This window comes from Bubalus bubalis, chromosome 5 (genome assembly GCF_019923935.1).
Source record: "Bubalus bubalis isolate 160015118507 breed Murrah chromosome 5, NDDB_SH_1, whole genome shotgun sequence".
NCBI classification, from domain to species: Eukaryota; Metazoa; Chordata; class Mammalia; order Artiodactyla; family Bovidae; genus Bubalus; species Bubalus bubalis.
The window spans coordinates 37,585,927-37,604,149 of record NC_059161.1 but is presented as its reverse complement, the minus strand read 5'-3'; the positions used below and the strand labels follow the sequence as shown (position 1 = coordinate 37,604,149).

Genomic DNA, 18,223 nt, shown 5'->3' with positions numbered 1-18,223 from the left:
CAGGAACAGCACCTTACAAAACCAGGAGGACTAAGAACTGGTACTAAGCACCAGGAATGTGAAGGGATACCACACGTATGTAAATCCAACTGGCCAACTGTGCTCAGGCTGACTTGCAGGTTAAAGCCAGCCTGTGCTGTTAGGCAAGCAAAGTCTTTAGGAGTGAAGTTACAAGGGACTGACAAAACACCCCTCCCTCCTTCCTAATGTCTAGCATACATCTCAAAGCCTTAAAGCAGCATTTGGCAGCAGGACCAGAACTTAGGGAAACTGTCCAGTTAGAAGGAGACGTGAAAATATTTGTTATCAATACAAATTTTCCAAAACGTTTAGTGAAAGGGACAAAGTAGTATTAGTCAAAACAGAACAAAATCCTTGTGCTAGGAGTATCCAAACTTGCATTCTACCCCCAGCTTTATTGTGTACTTGTTACCTGAACCCAGAACTTCCATCTCACCTGCACTGAGGTTAAGTGAAATCATGAGGAGGTGCTCTGTCAAATACAGACAGGATACAATGGGAGGGGCCTGTTTCTATTAAAACTATTCTCTGAGACCATAATCATGAGGGTTGCTGCTGCTGCTGCTGCTAAGCCGCTTCAGTCGTGTCCGACTCTGTGCGACCCCACAGACAGCAGCCCATCAGGCTCCCCTGTCCCTGGGATCCTCCAGGCAAGAATACTAGAGTGGGTTTCCATTTCCTTCTCCAATGCATGAAAGTGAAAAGTGAAAGTGAAGTTGCTCAGTTGTGTCCGACTCCTAGCGACCCACATGGACTGCAGCCTACCAGGCTCTTCTTGTCCATGGGATTTTCCAGGCAAGAGTACTGGAGTGGGCTGCCACTGCCTTCTCAGTATCATGAGGGTTAGGTGTTAGGAAATCAAAGTTTAGATCGATTATCAGTAGGTCAAATACCAAATGTGATGTTCAACTCACAAATTTGATAGACATAAAAGATACAAAAAGATTAACCATGGCATAGGAAGAGGCCAGGAATTTTGAAATGAAGAGGAATGAAAAGATATAAATTTAACAACAGCAACAAAAAAATTACACGTGAAAGATGATAAAGAATCTTTGGAGTGGTATTGGAATATTTCATTAAAAAAAGATGAAAACAGGTGGTCCAGTGTTTAAGAATTTGCCTGCCAATTCAGGGGACATTGGTTCAATCTTTAGTCCAGGAAGACTCCACACGCCAAGGGGCAACTTGAGCTATGCACCACAAGTACTGAAGCCCATACACTCTAGAGCCCATGCTTGGTAACAAGAGAAGCCAGTGCAATGAGAAGGCCCGAGCACCCCAACAAAGGGTAGCCCCCGCTCACCACAACTAGAGAAAGCTCAACCATAGCAATGAAGACCGGGCACAGCCAAAAATTAAATAAGTAAGTAAATAAATAAAAAGATGAAAACAATGCCAAGGCTTTAAATCGAAGGCTCTCAGGCCAGAGACTTGTAAATCTACAACTTACTTCCTACACAAGAATAGTTTTAATAGAAACAGGCCCCTCCCATTGTATCCTGTCTAATAGAGGGAGGGGAGGACAGGAGGTTGAGAAGCAGCCAGTACCCTCCTGACTGGGCAGATAAGGGACCCACCCTTAAAGTGCCACACCAGAGACAAAGATGGGCAGTCCAGGGTGGGAAACATCAAAAAAAAACCAAAAACAATTAATTCCTGTGCCTTCACATCAGTTAGAGATACACTTCATGAATTAATGTAAGATCTGGCATCTGTTCGTCGGCCAGACAACAGAAAGATGAGGACGGTAATAAAACAAAGCAAAAAAAAAAAAAAAAAAAAAAACCTCTAACGAAACAGAAAAACCCACCCATAAATACAAGAAGTATGGTGAAACTGCAAAAGGAGAAAGGGGGGAAAAATACTTGGTCTTTCCTGCAGCCATGTCGCTCTTAAGCTATCTGCCATCCTTCCCTCTTCCATCTGAGGTTTGTGACTCCATTCCCTGCACTTTCCAAAGATGAAATTTGCTGATACAAGTTTCTACATACAGTTTGCTATACACAGTTTGCCATATACAATTAAGGTTCATCTTCCTTTGAGAAGCACTCACAGAAGCAATGAAAATAGACCTTCCTCATGTTGAAAATGAAATATTTAAGTATTTCCCTGATAATAAGTTCCATCTTTCTCACATGTTTACATTTCTGAAATGGAAAGCATCTTATATTTGATGTCAGCAGGTCCTTGCCGTTTGCAACAAGCCAGTCTAATGCAGTGCCCTTGATCAACAGTGGTAGTCAGCATGCATCGATGGTGGCTGCTGACGGAAACTGGGCTCCATTCTTAGCCAACACACTCCCTTTCATTTTAACTTAGACTTGAACACCTCAAAGTCAACCAAAATGCCTTTGCAAACATTTTGCAAAGACATGAAAAGACATGACAATGTGTGCAGAGGACTGCCAGCCAAGACAAAGAAAGATATTCAGAATGTATCAGAGAATTTTCAAAGCTGAAAGAGGTCGATGTATGTTGTGATCATCTGTCAGGCACCAAATAACACTCCCAGGGGACTTTCAAGAGAAGAGAAAGAAAGAAATGAAACAAGGGTTTAACCAAATAGTAAACACAGAGTAAAACCCAGTATTCGTCAATGTTTCCAAACTATGAGATCAGTCTTAGGATGTTGAAGTAGATCATGAGCAAGGTGGTCGGTCAGTCTCATCAGTGCTGGGCATGACTGCCAGTGGTCAAAACTGGTTTACAGGGGTCTCTAGATTTGAACTCAGAGAACTGAACTCAGGTTCTAAATGTGATCCTGAGGGAAAAAGGTGTGTACAGTTTAAACACATTAAATTTATGCTATCAATAGACATTTAAAAAAAATGTTTTAAAACAGTATTTCATTTTTTCTCTAAAAATGTTGCTACAAAATTCATGATGCCTTTACAACTATGACATGTGGCATATGACACTGGAAATCTGTCATGTTTAAGTCCTAAGAGTATCTAGAAAATTATACCTCCTTCTGGGAGAATACAGGAACCATTTTCTGATAACTACATCAACAATCCAACTGAATAATTACTTCACATGATGTAAATACAGTGGAATCCTTCTGAAAACACAAGGAAAATATATCTGGAGATTTATATATGCATGAGATCTGTGCAAACTGAATCTCATTTTAAATGTACCAAAAAACCTAGTTTCCTAAAAGGATTCTGTGGCAGTTCCTTTCCTTCTATGATGGGAATAATCACTCCCTATTTTCTTTTTTAGACGCAGACTTTGGAATGGCATATTTTCTCAATGCAAGGAAAGGGAGCGCTGGGCAGGGATAAGCAATGTAAATCCCCTGAACAAATGTCTGCATTGTTGAAGGTTGTGGGGGCAGCACCTTGATGAAACAGATCAAGACCTTGTTCATGTGGCAACTGCATCCTCTATAATGTAGACATTTGTTTAAAAAGTCTTTACTGAGTTTGTTACAACACTGCTTCTGTTTTATGTTTTGGTTTTTTGGTCCCAAGGCATGTGGCATCTTAGCTCCCTGACCAGAGATCAAACTTATACCCCTGCATTGTAAGGCCAAGACGGGACTGCCAGGGAAGTCCCCTGAGGGGAGACAGTTTTTAAAATAATAATATAGAAGTGCTATGAAGAAATGAGTATAGATATCAGAGAGAGGCAGGAAGAGTGTGTGTGTGTGTCTATACACACAGGAGATATGTGTGTGTGTGTATACACAGGATATGTAGGGTCCTAGGCTTTAGGTCTAACCCTGTGGGAGAAGGGAAATCACTGGAGGCGGGAGGGCAGACATGGTGGAAAGATTCTGACTTATGACCAGTAGAAATAAGAGGAGAAGTATCAATATTTTTCACTGTTTGGTAGTTTGTGCTTAGTCACTCAGTTGTGTCCATTTGCTAGTTTACTTTTTCTATTCACTCAGGCTCATGATGTTCAAGATCTAATCTCCTTCACTGAAATATCTAAGCAATGAAAAAAGAATCCCAATAAACAAAAGAAAAATGTCTGCCTAGTCATCAACTTCCTAGGAAACAATAAGAAAACGTTTCCTTAGAATAATTACTTTATCTTCTTTTTTCCTCTGTTATCTTTATTACAAGACAATTCTCATTTCACTTATTTTCATTCCTTAAAGAAGTAGCTCCTTATAACTCATATAGCTTTTTTCAGAGTACTACGAAACATTCCAGAAGGAATGTTGTTTTTCTTTTATTAATCCTTATCACCACTATAAATAATTAATATAGGGCTGTATTTCCCAACTGCCTCTCAAAAGATGTACAAGCCCTTGACTCCACTGGGCCAGCAGAAGGGGAGACCAATGCAATCCCTGTGGACAGCTGCTTCTACAGCACTGGCCCTACTGGGTGAGAAGTGTTAAAATTGCTTACTTCCTGGTAAAGAAAATTCTGAGAAGATCAATTACACAGGGGGAAAGAAAAAGCTCTTTGCTGATCGCCCAAATTATTAAGAATTTTTTTTTGCTACTTCTCGGTTCTGACCCTACGTGCATCCTCACGTTCTTCTCTATTTGTTTCATGTGTTAAGTATGATTATGCCCTGTCCTTTTACATCCTTTTTGATGTCTATTCAGAATTTATAATTTCTAAAACCTGGACAGATGAGATTTCATTTTAACAGCCAGCAAAGTACCTGCCAACCAACTGGAGAGAAATTTTGTAATTAAGAAGGAAAATGTTGGCACTTTCTTGCCAAGGAAAAGAATACATGTAAAAACTCTGGGCGGTGAAATAACTGCTAAGAAATGAGAATAATCCAAGTCCTACTGGGCAAACAAGGAGAAGTCAGAGGCAACTTGGTATGCTGGGTGGCATGTGAGATCTGGACTCCAGCTCTGCCTTCTTCTAGTTTTAAGACTAACCTCATTGAAGGTTATTGCTGAAGCTGAAGCTCCAATACTTTGGCCATCTGATGAGAAGAGCTGACTCACTGGAAAAGATCCTAATGCTGGGAAAGACTGATGGTAGTAGGAGAAGGGAGTGACAGAGGATGAGATGGTTGGATGGCATCACTGACTCAATGGACATGAGTTTGAGCAAGCTCTGGGAGATGGTAAAGGACAGGGAGGCCTGGCGTGCTGCACTCCATGGGGTCACAAAGAGTCGGACATGACTGAGCAACTGAACAACAACCACCTTCCTGAACCTGCCCACATTTCCTTGCAGTAACCAGAGGCCCTGCTGTGAGGATCAGAGGAATAACATATGCACATGGCTGACAGAGCACCTGGGACGTGATGCTCAGTAACTATTCGCAGCTATGAGTACATAAACAGTAAGTAAGTTTTGTTTCTCCTTGTAGGTGTCAAATCTAGATCTGAGACAAGGCTGGATGTTAGAAGTCTAGAGAGGAATTAGATAAAGCACCATGTAATCTGATATCTTTGTTAGAGAAAGCTGGAATTAAATAAGCAAGGGAGAGAGAGTATTTCCCCCACAGATAACTTACAGTAAAACAGAAAACAAAGCACTTTTATCATGTACAGGAATCGACTCCTAACCAGGATGGCTGCTGCACCAGCATGATCATGGGACGACGTCTGTGCACGCATGCTCAGTCGTGTCTGACTCTGCAGCCCCATGGACTGTAACCCGCCAGGGTCCTCTGTCCATGGGATTTCCCAGGCAAGAATACTGGAGTGGGCTGCCATCTCCTCCCTTCAGGGATCTCCCTGACCCAAGTATCGAATCCAAGGCTCCTGCAACTCTTGCACTGCAGGCGGATTTTTTTACTGTTGAGTCATCTACATGAAAAAGACACTTCTACCTTTGGGAAATTTACTTGAGAAATAGTGATACAACATTCGACCTAATACAAATATCAACCTTCCTTAATCAATATTCAACCCTGTGCCAATATCCCTCTCTCTCTTTATAGACTTCTCTAATGATTCTCCTGAACACTGTCAAGTTGAATGTAGTGTACCGCACCCCTACCACCATCTCTATTTATAGCCTGGAGTTATTTCTGAATACTGCTGGGTACAAATACCAACTCAGTCCAGATGAAACTTCAATTTAAGAGCAAAATTGTAAGACGATGAGTCAGAGGCTTAGAGAGAAGGTGCTATTATATTTTTTTGCTCAAAGTCACCTAGAAGGTCCAAGCCATCTTTTTCACTCTGTTTTCAGGGGTGAAACTTCAGCAATATTGTGAGCTCTGTTTTAGCCTCTGCAGCCATTCCTCAGGCTAGGCTGTCTAAACAAACAGGGTCTGGCTTCACTGGGATCAGGGAAGCGAAGTGACTGATTAGCAAAATTTAAGATTAGCAGTGAAGAGTGCTTCCCTGGTGGTTCAATGGTAAAGAATTCGCCTGCCAATGCAGGTGACATGGGTTCAATCCCTGGTCCAGGAAGAGCCCACATGCTGAACAGCAACTAAGCCCCTGCACAACCGCTATTAAGCCTGTGCTCTAGAGCCTGGAAGCTGCAAATACTGAAGCCCTCTCATCCTAGAGCCTGTGCTCCGCAGTAAGAGAAGCCACCACAGTGAGAAGCCTGAGCACCGCAACTAGAGAGCAGCCCCTATTTGCTGCCAACTACTGAAAAGCTGATCTGAAGCAAACGAAGACCCAGCACAGCCAAAAAATAAAGATTAGAAGTCAAAGCAGAATCACAGTTATAAAAGAGAGAATACGACCCCATGTGCTCTTCAACAGACGGCCTGGAGTGAGCTGAGAGGGACACATACACACACACACACACACACAAGTCCCAGCCCCTGTGCCATTCCTAAAAAGCAGCAATCCATGCAACTGTACGTAAGAAAACATGCCTCCCAGAGTACATGTTGCATACATCTGGTAGCCCGCAAGAACCCTCTCCTAATAAAATAAATGAAGGGTCTCTTTTAGATCTTAGGGCAGGTGAACTTGATGTCTATCTACTCTGTTGTTCATGTTCTTAACAATTGATTATACGTTAAGTTGTTCTCCAAGCTTGTCAGGCAACAACTATGAAAATGTGCCACTTGACCCTCATGAGAAGGTCCTAATGCTTGAGTACACGTGGAGTTTCTCACATCTGGACTCACCAGGGCACCTCATTTGACTCTACCCTGTATGGATTCAGAGCACGCCTCTAATTAGGGCTTACAAACGTTAGTTCCTAAGCACCTAGGCACATGCAGAGGTAAGACTCCACTCCTCTGATACCTGGACCCAAACTGGACACAAGAAAACTCATCACCACCACCACCACCTTCATCATCACCATCATCATCATCATCTTCTTCATCTTCATCACTACTGTCCCCAGAAAGTGCGAGGAAGAGGAAGGAGAAAGGACTGTCGTACATACTACCGTAACAAAAGCAAAAAAAGTCATCAGGGAACAAAGGAAAACAAGGAGGAGGAAAGCTTTTACAACCGCTGGCCTTTTAATTAAATTGTAGGTTACAAGTTTTGTCTACTGATATGCAGAAAAATAATTCACCTAAATTATATAAAGGCCAGGCAACACTTGACGGGAAGGAGGGCAGTGAATTAATGGAGTTTGGGTACTGCTTCTTTTTAAGGAGCTGAGAAGAAAGCGTCAAGGCATGACTACTGGCCAGAGGTAAGGTATCTGCTCACTCGACCCCTTGGTCTGGCTGTATCTCAACTATGATCGGTAACAGTACACAAAGTGGGAAAGTGGTTCTGTGAGCCCCAGCTCTCAAACATCAGCTGCCACAGTCTCCGAAATTCATCTGTTATGAGGAATGATATGTGCCCTTGATTTTGAAAATTGAGTGACTTCTTATTTTCAGGAGGAAAAGTGAAGGCGAAGAAAGGGCCTCATTATGAGCCACCCATACTTTCTGATGCGACAGAACCCTGGCAGAGCAGGGACTCGGGGCACAAGCCTACCCAACTGGTTAGACACGTGGGTTAACAGCCCAAACAGAGAAACACAGGTAACTGAGGTCATTGTTATATGACAGTTCTTCCAAACTGTGTTAACCTCCTTTCCCTGCACTGCAAACACGCACCCGCCTCTCCTACTGCGTAAATAAATACCTAGGAGAGTTCCTTAGGGAGGAGGGCCGTCTGCTGGGGGCACTCCCACCGGGGGAGGCAGAGAGTAAAGGTGGTCCTGTGCCAGGGGGTCTCTGTCGGGAGGAGCTGGTGGGCACGGCTTGAGGGCTACTGGCCGGGGCGGACAGGCCTGGGGAGCTAGACAGGATGGAGGTGACCGAGGATCGCGAGGCAGGAGCAGATGTAGACCCCGAGGGGTGGGTGACAGTGTAGGGCCGGTACCGCGGAGACGAGGGCTGGCTTCCCGCAGGCGTCCCCGCAGGGCCAGGCAGACAGAGGGAAGAAGCGGGAGGCGCAGCCGCCTGGCTGGCTGCCCGGGAGGGGGAGGCCAGAGGCGGACTCATCATTGGCACAGAGCTCCAGACACTGGTATTGGGAGCTGGGCTAGTCTCATAGAGGCTAAATGATTTGAGAAAGGGAGGAAAGAAGAGAAAATTGAAGAAACGCTTGAGATAAATAACTAAAATGGAAAATAGCATGTTTTTAAAGAACTGTATAATTACAACCTCATATCTCTAAGCATTCCAGTATACAGATCTTTTAGAGACTCATCGAAATAACTGTAATCTAACTGCCATGCTGATTTAGAAGCCAGACTTACAATACGAGAAAGCTTTCTTTCCAAAGAACATACTCTATACAGCTATTTGTTTCTAAAATTTAATTTGCCAACAGCCTAACCATGGAAAGTCAAAGAGATCCATCTGGAAAAGACCATATCTCCTCAGTAAGTCAACCACACCCCCAAACATAAGACATGCCATAATCTGCATGATGCAGGCCCCTGAATGAAGGCTCCTTTCTCCTACGTACTTCATGGCTATTTTACCACCAGTGAGATGTGCAGAAAGAACCACACTGACCTAGATAAAGAGCTGGCCCCGAAGGAACCCAGGTTGCAGAACATGGGGCTCGTTCCTGGGTTGGAGCCGGTGGTCAGCATGAGGTTTCTGTCTGGTGACCGAGCTGTTGCTGCAATCGGCTGGGAGGTGGCTGTCAGGCTTGCAAACGGGTTTTCATCTCTGGTCTGAGTAGACATCATTAGCACTTCCATTAAAATCTGGCCAATCAAGTCCTTAAAATCAGAGAACACTGTTGGAAAGGCAGAATAAAGAGGAGGTTATACATGGGTCTTCATACTCACGGTCCTTGAATAAGCCAGCATAAGCCAGAGATGTGCAATGTGCTATTTTGGACTGGATTCTCGAGTAATAAAAGCCACCAGTAGGAAATGTGGGGAAATCCAAATAAGGTCTGGAGTAACAGTAATATCTTAGTTCTGACAAGTATACTATGATTATGGAAGACGTTGACATTAGGAAAAACTGAATGATCTGTGTATAGGAACTACCTGCACTCCCTCTATAATTTTTCTGTAAATCTAAAATGTTTTCAAACAGAAAGCTTATTAAAAAAAAAAATTTGGAGCCCAGTCTATGAGAGTCACTGCTGATATACATTAACCATAAAAAGAAGCTACTCCCAACTACAGAGGTTAGTTTATCACACTGGAAATATGAAGTACAAAGTTCAGAGTATTTTATGAAGGGTCTAATATTTAGTTGCCACCTGCCTTTCTGGAGCAGATTCTGTTCTCTAGCCTCCTTCTTATTCTTTGCAGCTCTTGATTGTTATAGGTCTTTTGTTGTTATTCAGTCACTAAGTTGTATCTGACTCTTTTAGGATCCCATGGACTGCAGCCCACCAGGATCCTCTGTCCACGGGATTTCTCAGGCAAGAATGCTGGAATGGGTTGCCATTTCCTTCTCCAGGGGATCTTCCCAACCTAGGGATTGAACCAGAGTCTCCTGCATTGGCAGGTGGGTTCTTTACCACTTGAGCCACCAGGAAAGCCCATTTTAAATATCACTCAATAAATAAAATGTCTAACCCATGTAAATCTTACCTGATTTGTTACTAAAAATTACCAGATTTGAGAATCTTAAGATTTACAATAATAAGTGGCAGGATTTTGAAACTCATGATTGCTAAGCTCAATTCTACAGTCACAATTAAGAAGAAAAACCCAGTAAAATCAGAAATAAACTATCCATCTACCTAGAATACAAGAGACATTTTTTTTGTTTGCCTTGGAAGATAGGCAGCAGGGAAAAGGAAATGCAATCTTCTTGACGTTCATTCACTCATTTAAAGTATATCTACTGAGGGATTATGAAGTGGAGGCACTGTGAATACATGGGGGAGCAAAACAGACAAAAGTCCCACCATCAAGGAGGTTGTATTCAAGTGAAATGCAAAAGAAGACTCCAGTGAACTTCCCCTCCATTTTCTGTACTCCAAAGCAGGGGTCCCCATACCACAGACACATATATGGTCTGTGGCCTCTTAAGAACCAGGCTGCACAGCAGGGGGTGTGCAATAAACAGTGAGTGAAGCTTCATCTGTATTTATAGCTAATCTCCATCACTCGCATTACCACCTTAGCCCTGCCTCTTGTCAGATCAGCAGCGGCATAATAAACGTAATTTGCTTGAATGGTCCCAAAACCATCCCCGCAACTTCATCTGTGGAAATACTGTCTCTCATGAAACCAGTCCCTGGTATCAAAAAGGCTGGGAACCAGTGTCTAGAAGACTGCTATAGAGAAGAATGAAGAGTGCCCTGCGATGCTGGTCTCTTGCTAAGTTTTATTACTTTAAGTGTGGCTTAGTATAGCCTCTTAAAATAGAATCCTATAAACACTGCAAAACATCAGTGTGTTTTAGTTTGCTAAAGCAATTTAACCAAGCACATTTACTCCACTGTCTACGCATGACCCGGGAGGCACTTACAAAAGGTACCGGTCACCCTCTCAGGATCCCTGCAGACCACCCAGCATGCTCCTGCCCAGAGTATAAGAGGCCCTAATGCTCTCTCTAAGCACCTTCTTATTGCAAAGGAAAAAACTTCAGCCCTGAGACAATGGAGACTATTAACTGATACACAGTTTTCCTTTGGAGAAATCATTAAAAAAAAAAATTTATCAATAAGTGGAAAGTAGACAAACAGCAAAGTCTTCATCAAGAAGTATCCCTGTAATCAGAAATAGAACCACAGAGCAAGACAAGGTATGTCGACAGCAAAGAAAGACAAAAGAGTTCATGTTCTATTTTTCTACGAAGGGCTCTGAAATTGAGACAGTTGAGCCCGATTCCTACCTTCTTTCGGGTTCTGCTTAAACTGTGCAGAAAGAGAAGAAAGGAAGATCACATCCCTGTCCCGGTCCTTCCAGGAGACACGGAAAATCTTACAGACCAGCTGTAAGGCCTGCTCTTCAGACACTTCAGAACCTGATGAAGGCTCCTTTTAGGGAAGAAGATTTGGGGGTTAATTTCAAGCAGTAGGAGGTGTGAGTTAAGACTTTAACAGAAATACCTAATTCTGATTTAATTCATTTACAAATAAGGATATTTTAGAAATGCAGACAACTATACACTCACTGATTAAAGGAAAAATAAACTTGTTACTATGACTTCAAAGTTATAACCTGTGGGTCTCATGAGCTTATAACACAATATATGGCAGGGAATACAAAACAGCAGGACTGGTATCAGGAATTGCAAAGGAAGACATGTGATGAAGGATGCATCATTTATTTCCCATTTATTATTCCCATTATTCCCATTTATTTTCTTTTCTGAATGCTAAAAGACCAGGTTGACATTTTAGGTATATAACCGATCTTTCAATAGAAATTTTTCCAGATTTTAATGTTTCTCACTATTTTCCACCACAGATAGAAATAACATCTATAAAGAACTTTGTAAGATTCAAACACTACAAAATAAAGCACTGCATCACTAAGAGGCTATAGTCCAACTTCCAATAATGCTGCTGAACACTAATAACTTACTAAACACAAAGGGTTGCAATTATCTATGCCAGTTCTATACCATGACACATACCCGCAAAAACAAAAAATGTCTTTTTAAATATAGGGAACTAAAGCTCAGAAGGTAACAAAATAAAAAAACCTCCTGTTTCCACTCATTCTTGCTTTAAATTCCTGATCATCTTCCTCAGAATAATGACTTACTTGCTTAAGCAATTAAAAATCAACAGAAAAAATTCAAATAAGCTCTAAATTCATTGCTATCATTTACTGATAAAAAATGCACCTGAAACAAAGATAACTGAAGGATTTTTATCAGGTGAAAGGACTAAGCTATACTTCCACTTATAAGGGTGATCAAGGCTACCCATATTTTTTCGAAAGGAAAAAAAAAAAAAAAAATCACCTAAACAGGATCTGCTGGTTTGGCGTGGCCCTCTCTAACAGACTTTTACAGATACAAGACATGAAGCAGTGCTTATAAATACTGTGCACCTGAGTGCATGCTTAGTCATTGGATCATGTCTAACTCTTTGGGACCCCATGGTCTGTAGCCTACCAGGATCCTCTGTCCATGGAATTTTCCAGGCAAGCATACTAGAGTGGAGCAGGTTGCCATTTCCTGCTCCAGGGGATATTTCCGACCCAGGGATCGAACCCACCTCTCTTGCGTCTCCTGTATTGGCAGATGAATTCTTTACCCCGGGGTCACCTGGGATGGTTATTAACTATACCTAAAAACAGAAGCAAGGCCTTCATCTCTTACCAACCTTATCGCTGAGGCTCCTTTTTTCTCTTCGGTCATTTTCATCAACCTCCATATTTTCGATTCCTGAATCCACATCCACCTGGGACATGCTTTAAGTATAAAAGACACATCAGTCTTTTACCTTTGATAAACCCACCCCAATATCATAGCTGCTGGCTGAGGAAGTTATCGGGTTTTTTTTTTGGCTGCACCGCATGGCTTGCAGGATCCTATTTCCCCAACCAGGGATCGAACCCAGGCTCTCAGCAGTGAAAGCACTGAGCCCTACCACTGGACCGCCAGGGAGTTCCCTGAGGAAAAGTTCTAAAATATCAATCAAGATCAGTCAGGAAAGTTAAATAATAAAGATTCATCTTTTTTCTCAATAATTTTTAAGAGCTCTTCATATACTAGGCTATAAACATTCCATCTATCATACTTACTTAAAGTATTTTTCCCAAGTGGTCATTTCCTTAGGCTCACTTTCAAAAACAAAAATTAGAGCAAATTTTCTATACATATTATTTTTAAATGATATACAATCAAGCAGAGCCTGATTGCAAAATCTAGTTAAGTACATATATTACTTTTCCTCACATTAAATAATTGTCCTAGCATCATTTATTGAAAGAAACATTCTTTTTACAGTAATATGAAATCATTTATGTCATATGTCCGGTTGTCATACCATGTCCAGCTGTGTGCAGGTCTCTTTCTGGATACTAATTTCCACCCCATTAGACAATCTGTCTGTCCCTAAGCCATACTCACTACAACTTCACTAATAAGCCTTGGTATCTGCTAGGTCAATGCCTCCACCTTATTCTTTTACCTCAAAAGAGTGTTGGCCATTCTTGGTCCTGTGCTCTTCTACACATACTTAATGATCGCCTCGACAGGTTCCTTTAAAATACTGTTGGGGTTTTGACTCGAGCTTTACTGACTCTAAAGATCAAATGGGGTAGAAATGACATCTTTATGCTATGGATCTATCCTTGGACAAGGGTGTTTCTCCAAGTATCTAAGGTTTTCTTTCAATAAACTTTTCTAATTTTCTCCATAAGTCTTTCACTTCTTTTGGTAAATTTATCTCTAGGCACCATATATTTTAAAATAAAATTGTGACTGGTACCTTTTTAAAAACTAAGATTTCTTATTTTTTGTTGCTTGTATGTAGTAATGTTAATTAATTTTAGATATAAACCTTTCATAAGGTATTTGTTTACTTATGCATTGGACTTCCTAGGTTGATAATAATTTTATCTCCAAATAGTAACTTTCGTTTCTTGCACTACAATCCTAACTTCAATTACTGCATTGGGTAGGGTCCCATGTTGAACAGAAGCAGAAATAGCAGTCTTCTGTGCTCGTATTTCTGACTTTAAAGAGAATGTTTCTAATTTCTCACCACTGAGTACAAGGGCTGTTGTAGTTATTTCAGTAGATGTCCTTTATGGTAGTCAGAGTAAGAGGCTACAGTGTAATAACACATACACTCTGCAATCTTAGAGGCTTAACACTATAAGGGTTTATTTCTTGCTTACGCAAAGTCTGATGAGAGTGAAGCATCCTTACTCCATCTTTAATCTATGCCATCTGCAATACACAGCCTCCAAGGTCACTGGAGCAAGAAAAGAGAGGGATGGAGGAGGAACATCGGCTCAACTGCCTTCACCCAAAGGTGACACATGCCACTTCAAGTCTACGGGACAGACCTAGTTACTCAGCCCCAATCTAACTGCAAAGGAGACTGGACATTCAGGGGAGCATGTGGAATACTTGGTGAACTCTGTCTGTGCCCTACAGTTTAAGGATGCATCTTTCTGTCTCCTGTTTGCTAGGATTTTTATCTTGAATCGATATTGAGCTTTTCTATTTAATATACAATGAGGTGGATAATATTTATAGACTTCCTCATGTTAAAACACCCTTACATTCCTAAGATAAACCCAAGTTGGTCATGCTATATTATTTTTTTAAACTAATCTTTTAATGGAATTATCTATACAGAAATGTGCACAGATGGTACGTGTTTGGCTGAATTAAGTTTCACTAAGGAAACATACTAATGTAATCAGCACCCAGATCAAGCAACAGAATATTTCCAGCACCCCAAAGGTCCCTCCCATGACCCTTTCAATCACAACCATGATAACCCACAGTAACTACCATCCTGGCACCCAGACCCGGAGATGTTTTGCCTGCTTTCTATGTGATGCACTATTTGATTTGCCAATATCTTCAGATTTTTGCAAATATGTTCATAACCATGTAATTTTTACCAATTTTACTGATTACCATGTAATTAATTTTCTTCTTTGATATTAGTATTGTCTGGTTTTGTATATGAAGGTCATATGAGCCTCATAAACAGACTTGGGAAGTTTAAAGATTATCTAAAAAATGTGTGCAAAGTTGGGATGGTGGGAGTACCCACAAGATCATATAAGCAAGGTGCTTTCTTGGGGAAAACTGTAAAATACTGATTCAATTTAACTTTTTTTTTTTTTTAATTCAGATTCTCTCTTTCTTTCTAAGCCAATTTTGGGAGAATTGTGATCTTAGAGGAACCTGAGTTTATCCAGATTTTCAAATTGATTTGCATCCTGCATATTTACATTTTCACAGAGTTCTCTTTTTCAGTAACAAGCATTACTGAGTGCCCATCCTAGGCAGGCACTGTTCTAGGTATTTGAGATGCCAACAGACGAGAGACCAAAAAAATTTCCTGTGCCATGGAGCTTCCATTCCAGTTAAAGGGAGAAAGATGATAAAATAAAATAAGCAAAGCATAGAGTATATGATAAATGCTATATAAAAACTGAAGGAAAAAGAGCAAGGAAAAGGTAATTGAGAAGGCAGGGCTCTCCCATTTAAATGGGGTCACCTCACTGAAATAATACCTAGGCAAAAATAGGAAGGAGGTAAGCCATGGACCGAAGAAGGCAATGGCACCTCACTCCAGTACTCTTGCCTGGAAAATCCCATGGACGGAGGAGCCTGGTAGGCTGCAGTCCATGGGGTCACTAAGAGTCGGACACGACTGAGCAACTTCACTTTCATTTTTCACTTTCATGCATTGGAGAAGGAAATGGCAACCCACTCCAGTGTTCTTGCCTGGAGAATCCCAGGGACAGGGGAGCCTGGTGGGCTGCCGTCTATGGGGTCGCATAGAGTTGGACATGACTGAAGTGACTTAGCAGCAGCAGCAAGCCATGCACATATCCAAGGGAAACATATTCTAAGAAATGGGGTTTAATTCCAAGTATTTACTTATATTCTTTTTTCTTCTTTAGTATTATATACATATATTGTCTTTATATTCTCTTCCAAGGACCCCATTAACTGTGACACACAAATGATGGCATATAAATTTGTTATTGTTCAGTTCAGATTTCCATCATGATTTCTTCTTTGACCTGTATTTAGAAGCATGCTTTTTTTTTTAATTTCCAGATTTATGATTTTTTTAACCCACCCTACATGAATTATCTAACCTAACATCAGAAAACATTATCAATATGATTCTGACTCCTGAACCCTTCTGGTTGATGGGTATCAGAAAAAAATGTGTATTCTCCAACTGTAGACTGCAAAGCTCGGTATCCTTCATTAGATCAAGCTTGTTAGCTGTGTTATTTAATTTGTCCATATGCTTACTGCTGTTCATTCTCTTTGCTCTATTGATGGCTGAAAGAGATATGTTAAAAATCTCCCATTATATTAGGTATTTGTCAATTTCCTCTAGTTCTATCAAGATTTGCTTTATTATATGTTATTATATTACTAAGTACATATAAATGTTTTGAACTGTTATATCCTGCTGGTAAACTAAACATTTATCATTATACAGTGCTTACTTCTAATAGTATTTTGTAACTTAAAGTCTAATTTATTAATACATTTATCCCTATTTTGTTTAGTATTTGCCTAGTATATTTTCCCCTTTCTTTCAGTTTCATGCTAGTGTTTCAGGTATACCTTCAGTAAACAAAAAGAAAGCTAGCTTCTATTTTGTTTTTAATCCAACCTATGACTTTTCATCGTGATTTACGGTGATTGTTGACATTTTCATGTCTTTTATAACCATCTTATTTTGTGCTGTTTGCCTCTTTTTAAAAATTTGTGTTTCTTTCTTCCTTTTCTTTGAATTGACTTAAATTCCCTCCCCTCCCCAACCTTGTTTCATATTTTCCCTTTACTGGTTTGAAAATACACTCTTTCTATTCCTTTAGTGGTTATTCTTGAAATTTCATGAAGTATTCTTAACTCAAGAGTCTAAGAGCTTGCCACTAACTTTACCCCTCTCCCAAGTAGACAATCACTCCCCTTCCGGCTTTATCTGCTATGCTATTCTGTTGCTAGTGTGTTAAGATCCGATTATTTACTTCTCTCTCTCTCTATTATTTCATACACTGTTATTACTGTCTTAAACCATCAGTGTTCAGATTTAGCACATATTTATTATTTTTCTTAACTCATCTTTCCTCCCTGCATCTCAGACATTAGTTTTGAGTTCATTTTCCTTTTTTTTTTTTGAGAAAAAAATGCTTGGTTTTTTTTCCTTGAAGTATAGTTGGTACATAGTATTATGTAAATTACAGGTGTACTATGTAGTGATTTCCAAGTTTTAAAGGTTATACTACATTTAGAGTTATTATAGAGTATTTGCTGTATTCCCCGTGCTGTACAATATATCCTAGTAGCTTTTTCAAAAACTAATTTTTGCTAGAGTATAGTTGCTTTACAATGTTGGGTTAGTTTCTACTGCAGAGCAAAGTGAATCAGCCACACACATTTTCCTTCTTAAATGCATCTGTTAAAATTTGGGGTCTTCTTGTGGCAGACCATCAGTTGTTCACATTTGTTTTTTAAATCTATAAATATCTTTATTTCTCCCCTGCTCTTAAAAGATAGTTTCACAAATACACACAGTTTCCAGCTGACAGTTACTTTCTCTCAGCACTTAACACTGATTCCATAGTCCTCTGCCCTCTATCACTGAGATATATAACTATCGTCCTTTCGTAGATAATCTCTCATTTCTCTTGGCTGCTTTAAATGTCTTTGTCTTTGGTTTTCTGCAAGTTAACTATAAAATGTCTAGATACAAATTTCCTTTTATTTACCTTGCTCATAAGTTATAGGGCTTCCTGAAACCTGAAGATTCATATATTGATCAACTCTAGACAAATCCTCAGCTGTTTATCATTTTGATAATGGCTTTCAAATCAGCAGAAGAAAAAACAATGGAACAAGGAGAGAAGTCAGAAATCTCCCAGTGTGCCTGCCCTCTCCTTTTGATACTTCTATTAGCTATATACTAAATTTGTATCCTCTTGTCCTCTGTATTTCTAAACATCCTTCATATTTTTCATCTCTCTTTCTCTTTGTGGTACACTCCAGGTAAGTTCTTCAGCTCTATCACTCCATTTGTTAATTTTCTCTTTAGTTATCTTAACCCACTGTGTATTACTATCTTTTCATTTTTAGAAATTCTATTCAGTTCTTTTCCAAATATGCTTGGTTGTTTTTATAGTTGCCTGCCTCTTATTCACATTTTCAATACTTTTTAAAATTTAGTTAAACATACAAATTTTACGTT

At 40.3% G+C, this 18,223-nt stretch overlaps 1 protein-coding gene across 2 annotated transcripts in view; it reads right to left on the bottom strand.

Annotated features, from left to right (window-relative positions):
* UBE4B (ubiquitination factor E4B) overlaps nt 1-18,223 on the bottom strand; it is a 121,741-nt gene that overhangs the window by 48,925 nt on the left and 54,593 nt on the right. Inside the window, exons 4-8 of one of the 2 annotated variants that reach the window (XM_006076707.4) lie at nt 12,641-12,728; nt 11,197-11,341; nt 8,902-9,130; nt 8,021-8,437; nt 7,175-7,318 (exon numbers count right to left, since the gene is read on the bottom strand). In XM_006076707.4, coding sequence (XP_006076769.1) covers nt 7,175-7,318; nt 8,021-8,437; nt 8,902-9,130; nt 11,197-11,341; nt 12,641-12,728 — 1,023 coding nt within the window. The remainder of the gene's footprint in view (nt 1-7,174; nt 7,319-8,020; nt 8,438-8,901; nt 9,131-11,196; nt 11,342-12,640; nt 12,729-18,223) is intronic. The other variant, XM_006076708.4, reaches the window with a different exon arrangement.